Genomic DNA, 7,934 nt, shown 5'->3' on the forward strand with positions numbered 1-7,934 from the left:
GGCCACCGTAGCTTCTGTAAATTCTCCAAAAGGGATAGAGCGTTTGCAATCTAGAATCTCACCACTAGATGCTGCTCCAAATACTCCCAATATTACACACTGTAGCTTTAAAAGAAGTATTTTGTGTCTCTCTTTTCAGCATTATGAAACCTGTCTCCTGCCTGACGTGCATGTGGACGACCAAGGGAAGCTTTGTGTCGTAATAGACCTGGATGAGACGCTGGTGCACAGCTCGTTCAAGGTACAAATTAATTCACCTGATTTTTAACTCATTTGACCCTTTTTTCTTCTTAAAGGCCTACTTCACCGGTGGAAATATGAAGGTGTATTGAATTCTGAGATCCTATGTAGTATAAATGTGCAAAAAAAATGAAATTGGTTCATCCTAGCCTGAGAAAAGGCAGAAAGAGTGTTTTATGGTCTCACTGTCTAACCCTACATTTCTCTTACTGTGACATCACAGTCAACTTGTGATGTAACTTCAGTTTGAGTGAAAGCTTCTTCTGAAAGCATACTGTATATGTTAATGCATTTGTGTAGTTTAAATGTATCTTGTAGCGTGGGCATTGTTTTGGTTCTATTGTTGTTTTGTATTAATGAAAAGGGCGAGACAGTTCAATAGGGTAAAGTTTTTAACAAAATCTCAAAATTGACCAGAAGTGCTTGAAAAATACATGTTTTTGCTTGCATTTTCTACCCTTAAACCAGCACATATACCTTAGTAACATGAAGTATACATACAGTCTTTGTTTGTGTAGCTATGTATGCAGTATGCAATGTGATTTATAGCTTCAGTGTGGACTGGAGTCTGTTTTGAAGCTGTTATGTAATGTTATGTGAATGTACGTTACATGTGAGCGCGCATGCCAACCCTCCCCCTCTGTTTACTCTCTCCGTAGCCCATTAGTAATGCAGACTTCATCGTGCCTGTGGAGATAGAGGGGACCACACACCAGGTAAAATACTACTCTGTGTGTGTGTGTGTGTGTGTGTGTGTGTCTGTGTGTGTGTCTGTGTGTGTGTGTGTGTGTGTGTGTGTGTGTGTGTGTGTGTGTGTGTGTGTGTGTGTGTGTGTGTGTGTGTGTGTGCTTGTACAGGATTCTTTGTGAGAACCAATTTAAGCTTTTTACCATTGGAGTGTGGACATTTTTAGAAAGTGAGGACATTTTGGCCGGTTCTCACTTTGGTACAGGCCTTTTTAAAGGAGCTGTTTGAGGGTTAACACTAGGTTTTAAGGTTCAGGTATGAATTAGGTTTATGTTAGGTTTAGTGTAAGGGTTGGGGTTAGGCATTTAGTTTCGATGGTTAGGGTTAGGGTATGGGGCTAGGGAATGCATTATGTCAATGAGTGTCCTCACAAAGATTGGAGTACAAGAATGTGTGTGTGTCTGTGTGTTTGCTGTAGAGTGGAAAGGGTTGTATGTTTTGAACAAGAGTGTGTGTGTGTATATATGTGTGTGCGTGTGTGTGTTTGTGTGTGTGTTTGCTGTACAGTGGAAAGGGGTGTGTGTGTGTGTGTGTGTGTGTGTGTGTGTGTGTGTGTGTGTGTGTGTGTGTGTGTGTGTGTGTTGATGTGTTTGCAGTGGTTGCTGTGCTGAAAAGGGATGGGTCTTGTAACTGATCAGCCAGGATTTTTTTCTCTGGTTGCTATGACGGGCGAACGGAGCCCCCTACCGACCAGATCTTGAAATAAAAATTGCAAAGACAAGTAGAAAATAAATAATTTCAACTAAAACTTTATTAACAATCAATACAGTACACAAAATACTCCCTCCAAGAACATGGAGGACACAGCAAAAAAATGCCCAACTCGCAAACAGCATTCTTTCGACTTGGAGTGAAGAGCCAGCTAGGGAATGCATTATGTCAATGAGTGTCCTCACAAAGATCGGAGGACAAGAATGTGTGTGTGTGTTTGCTGTAGAGTGGAAGGGGTTGTGTGTGTGTGTGTGTGTGTGTGTGTGTGTGTGTGTGTGTGTGTGTGTGTGTGTGTGTGTGTGTGTGTGTGTGTGTGTGTGTGTGTGTGTGTGTGTGTGTGTGTGTGTGTGTGTGTGTGTGTGTGTGTGTGTGTGTGTGTGTGTGTGTGTGTGTGTGTTTGCTGTGCACTGTGGGACATGTGGGAATGTAATTAAGTGAGAAATGTGACTCCCTGGGACCCCTGTGTGTTGGGACACCTACACACTACACCCCACCCCCCTCTCTCTGTGGGCCTCTGCCTGGTTCAAGTAATCCAGGATAGGCTGGTTACCTCTAGCACGGCCTATTCTTGATTACTTGTTTCAGGAACCGGCCATTCGCAACAAACGGATGCACGGAAATATGAAGAAGATGACGGCACGGATAGATAGATAGATAGATAGATAGATAGATAGAAAGATAGATAGATAGATAGATAGATAGATAGATAGATAGATAGATTTTCTTAATCAATCAAATCTTGAAATGTTATCATTTTTCGTTTGATAACTGAATGGATTGAAATAACATGTACTTTTTCTTTAACCTTTATTTATACTCGAAAGAAATCACAAAAATAAATCACAAACAATGAACTGCACTTTGACTAAAAAAAAATTCAAAAAATGCACTTGTTACATCTCCATGTAGCTCTTACCTGTGGCACCTTGTAGTTCAGTTTATTTGCAGCTATAGTACTGACGTGATTACTGTTGTTCTCAGTTTGTACCTTCATGGTTGAATGCACTTAATGGAAGTCGCTTTGGATAAAAGCGTCAGCTAAATAAAATGTAATGTAACTGTGCACTGATTGTGTCTGTTTGTTTTGCAGGTGTACGTTCTGAAGAGGCCGTATGTGGATGAGTTCCTGCAGAGGATGGGAGAGATGTTTGAATGTATTCTCTTTACAGCCAGTCTAGCAAAGGTACTTTTTATTTTTTCACCTGAATCTTTATTGACACAATTTTGATATTAGCATGAAAGAAACACATCTACAAATAGAAGCTGGAATTAGGACAAATATAAAAACGAACTGCTTGGGAAATGCCTTTGTGTTCTCATAATCTCGTAAAGGTATTTAAAAAAAAAATTCACTTAAATCTTTATTGACACAATTTTGACATTAGCATGACAGTTGCATCAACACAGTAGGAACACATCTATAAATAGAAGCTGGTAATGGAAAAATAAAAAATAAATACTGCTTGGGAATGCCTTTGTATTCTTACAATGTCGCAAAGGAATTTTTTTTTCACTTGAATCTTTAATGACACAATTAGCATGACAGTTGCAACAACATATACAAATAGAAGAATAGAAGCTGGCAATAGAAAATATATTTAAAAAACAAACTGCTTGGGAAATGCCTTTGTATTCTTACAATCTCGCCAAGGTATTTCACATCAGATACTGAAATAGATTCTCCATGTTTTATTCAGTGGAAAAGTATCTTGTACTTTGAAGTTTGAATCTTGATGTCATGTCTGATCCATCAAATGTCGTTCTGCTTTCTCTCGCTTTGTTTAGTTCTTTATTTCACTGTCATAGCAACCGCTTTATCATGCTGTCAGTCACCGTAGCAACAAAAACCCCTTCCTCACGTTTTACAGAAATAGTTTGTCAATGTTCTCACCTGGAGTCGGTTGCACCATATACAGCTCCAGAAAAAATTAAGAGACTTTTTCTTAAATCTTTATCTCTACATTACTTATTGAAAATGCTCTAAATGACAAAAAATGTAATTGGAATTTGGTAGAAATGTGGTCAGTAGTTTATATTATAAAAACCTTGATGTTCATTCTACTCAAACATATGCCTATAAATAGTAAAACGAGAGACACCGAATATTTGGAGTGGTCTCTTAATTTTTTCCAGAGCTGTATTTAAAATAAATAAAAATAAGATGCTTGAGCTTCCTTACTAGCACACGAATCGATAGTCCTTCCATAAACTCAATGGCCTCTCATTTATGGACGGCTAAGCGACACTTGATTGTTTTATTAATAGCTGGTGCAACCCAATCCAGAGGTGAAACATTTCGGTTATGTAATGCTGATTCATAGCTGTTAGGCTACAAAGTGTCCTTCATTAGTCCAACCTTACCCTGCTTTTCCCTCTCCCTCTCCACACACACACACACACACTCTCTCACTCACTCACACACACACACACACACACACACACACTCTCGCTCTCACACATAAACACACACACACACACACACACACACACACACACACACACACCTACACACACATATAAACACACACACACACACACACACACACACATAAACAATCACTCACTCACTCACTCACTCACTCACTCACTCACTCACTCACTCACTCACTCACTCACTCACTCACTCACTCACTCACTCACACACACTCTCACTCTCTCTCACACACACACACACACACCTACACACACACACCCTCCCTCTCCCCCACCCTACAGTATGCAGACCCAGTGACGGACCTTCTAGATCCCCGTAATATATTCCGGACGCGGTTGTTCCGGGAGTCGTGTGTGTTCCACCAGGGATGTTACGTCAAAGATCTGAGCCTTCTGGGACGAGATCTCAGCAAAACTCTCATCCTGGACAACTCTCCCGCGTCCTACATCTTCCACCCTAACAATGCTGTAAGTTGAGCTACTGTCAAAACCATGCTACTCCATTTTGTGTTTAAAAAAAAAATGGCTGACGATTGAATATTCACGGTACATGCGGGAGGGGCATTGAATTTAATATTGTTAGAATAAGGCCTTAAAAGTGTTACATTTTGGGGCGCTCCGGTGGCGTAGTGGATAGAGCGCGTACCATATTGGCTCCGGCCTTCGTTGCAGTGGTCGCGGGTTCAAATCCGACCCGTGGACCTTTACTGCAGGTCACCCCCCCCCCCCCTCTCTCTCTCTCTCTCTCTGTCTCCCCATTTCAACTCTGTACTGTCTAATAAAGCTTGAAAATGGCAAAAAAAATTATCTTTATGGTACGATGGTTTAATCGATTTGGTACGCGCTCTATCCACTACGCCACCGGAGCGCCCCGATTTTGAGAGATAGGTAATATTCAAGGTGTATTTACCTTAATCTACTGTATGTATTTAAAGGTGCAGTGTGTAATATGACATCATCAAGAAAGTTCTACAAAGTTCTAGAATGCAACACTCCCTGGGTAACCCCACCCCTTTCGAATAATAACAGAAGCTACAGTGGCCTTCAAGGACAAGAACAATTCTAAACTTTAAACAATGCACCTGATGACATTCCAACTATGACACTTTCAAGATGGCGGCACTAGGCCTTGGTCCAAAATATGCAGAAATATGGACATATATGAGACCCTTTCTAAGGGAAAAAATAATAAATTCAGCTATTATGCACTAAATTAAATGTACTTGTTATGGATATTATAATTATTTTCTACAAAATCTGCTGGGAAATAAAACCCAAAATTCTACACACTGCAGGTTTAACTAATCTTATGTGTATAAAATGCTTACTCTTCGCCCCAGGTTCCCGTGGTGTCATGGTTCGATGACGTGGAGGACACCGAGCTGCTCAACCTTCTGCCCGTGTTCGAGGAGCTGAGTCAGGCCGACGACGTTTACACGCGACTGGACGAACTCCGCGGACAATAAAACAATCTCTCTATGGAATCAACAGAACAGAACACTCCCTAAAGAACTACAAATAGAACCCTCCTGAGAACTACAAATAGAACAGTATATATATATAGCCAGAACACATTCTAGAGGGTCCAGACGGCACTGCTCTCTCCCATTTTGCCTCTGCACAAAAAAAAAAATCCCCTCTGTTTGTTTAGACAAGTGTATTATCTCTGGGGTTTTTTACGGAAATTCCGAGACGATGTGTTTTGGGCTCAACTGAAACTGTAGATTGCAATCTTGAGGCCTTTGGTTCCTCTGTTCTTCAGTGCTTGACATTATTGCCACCAACCACTATATTTGAAAAAAAAGCGCTATATGGGGAAAGAGTGGGGGGACAACAACTACCAAAGCAATCCCAAGTCACACAATCACTCCAGTTTTATAACATGAATATTAAAGGTGCAGTGTGTAATATCTGAATTTTTTTTTTTACATCATCTAGTGGTGGAAGTTCTAGAATGCAACGCTTCCTAGGTAACCCCACCACTGCTTTCGAATAATAATAGAAGCTACGGTGGCCTTCAAGGGACAAGAAGATATAGCTATACTAAAGATGGCATCATCCACCCACTGCCTCAAGTCTTTATTTTTTTCAATACCTATTAAAACATACTTGTGAATATTATATGACATTTCTACAAAGTCTGTTCTGCCAAAATGACAATAAAATATACACACTGCACCTTTAAACAAATGATTCTTTTGCCAAAGCAGAAGCCTGCCTGCCCTGACTTGACTTTTTGGACATTGTTGTTTTTTTTTAATTATATTTGTGCCTTCGAGGAACAAAGAAAAAAAACACAAAAAAAAAAACATACATTAGCTTTTTTTAAATTTCCACCAGATTTTATACATTTATTGATATTCTTTTTATAGGTTTTGCTTTTTTTTTATAAGGAAATCTATTTTTAAAAAAACCGTGAACAATGGTTTCTTCTATGCAAACCCAGTTCTGTCATTTTACATGAAACCGTACCTCTCGAGTAAGCCGGTCAATAATTGCATTCAGCAGATGAAAACATTACTGTAGCCTTATTTACCTGTAAAATGAGCACCATTACAAAAGTGTATTTTGCTTATTTGTACTATAAAAACATGCAAAAGTGACATCATTAGTGGTCGAATTTGATATATTGGTGATTAAAAAACGTTGAGTTAACACTAAACAGGGTGAAATCTCGACTTTAAGGGTCCTTCGAAAGCAGACACACTGGAGCAAGTTGGCACATAGGACGTAAATAGACCATAAATGCCATTATTTTCAGTCAACGTTTTAATAATAGTTCACTTGTTACGATGTTTGTTTGTTTGTTTCCTGTTATTTCTATATGACAAACAACTTGCACTCGTTTTATATTGACAGTGCCGAAAGTATGAAAACTAAACTGTGCCTTTTTAGTGGGAAATTCGGACAGAGAAAATGGTGGTTCTGCCTGAAAAGAGATTTTTGTCATGCTGAGCGTGAGGAAAAACACTGTCTAGCGCAACAAGTGTATGGCCATGTGTCTGTGGTACTTGCAGTGCAACACTTGAAAAAAGAAAAATCAAAAATTTGATTATTTTTTTTTAAAGCATGTGTGAGCGTTTGTTTTCTATATTTATTGGCCAAATAAATCTGTATTGTCCAGTACTTCTTAATGCTTAACATTTTTTGTATTGTAATCCAATTTTGCCTACTTTTGAGGCTGGCCTTGTGTTAAAAAAACTGTTTAATCTGTGCCTAAAAACACACACACGTTGTTCTGCTGTCGAAGCTATAATTCAAAACACTTTAGCTGTTAAATCAAATACGCAAATCCAAGACTCAGTCATGCAAAATAACATTTCTTCTTTTTTTTTCTTTATAAATTCAGTTCAAAAAAAGATATTTTCTTTACTTTAGGGGGTATGTTTTTTCTGGGTAATGTGGTTTTTCTATGATGTTTAATGTCTGATGCAATTATTGCCTGCATGGGGAAAAAAACAGTAAAATATGGATGAAATTGTACCAGTTGTTGTGATGACGACCAAAAGTATTTGTTTAAAGAGACAATTTGTCTTTGTGTATCAGAAAAAAAAATCCAAAAAATGTTGTCTATCTGATCCGACCAAAAACTCTAAAAAGACATGGTGCTACCAGTTTATATTTTGGAATAAAAATAAAAATCGGTTATATTATATTATGCTGTTTTTCTGCGTGTTTTTCGACCCTGTGACACTAAAGGATGCGTCTCTCCCATCAGTATGAAAGTGTATAATTACTCTGTCTGTATGTCAATCTTTTACAACAATTAATTTCTTTTTTAATGATTAAACAATTTTGGTTCA

The 7,934-nt window shown here is 38.7% G+C and overlaps 1 protein-coding gene across 1 annotated transcript in view; it reads left to right on the forward strand.

Moving 5' to 3' along the window:
• The window catches only part of ctdsp2 (CTD (carboxy-terminal domain, RNA polymerase II, polypeptide A) small phosphatase 2), a 17,442-nt gene extending 9,508 nt beyond the window's left edge, over positions 1–7,934 (forward strand). The window contains exons 3-7 of the mRNA XM_080031218.1: positions 140–241; positions 900–956; positions 2,789–2,881; positions 4,414–4,599; positions 5,472–7,934. Coding sequence (XP_079887344.1) covers positions 140–241; positions 900–956; positions 2,789–2,881; positions 4,414–4,599; positions 5,472–5,597 — 564 coding nt within the window. The 3' untranslated portion in view covers positions 5,598–7,934. The remainder of the gene's footprint in view (positions 1–139; positions 242–899; positions 957–2,788; positions 2,882–4,413; positions 4,600–5,471) is intronic.

The sequence above is a fragment of the Ammodytes marinus genome (genome assembly GCF_949987685.1).
Source record: "Ammodytes marinus genome assembly, chromosome: 7".
In the NCBI taxonomy this organism is placed as follows: domain Eukaryota; kingdom Metazoa; phylum Chordata; class Actinopteri; order Uranoscopiformes; family Ammodytidae; genus Ammodytes; species Ammodytes marinus.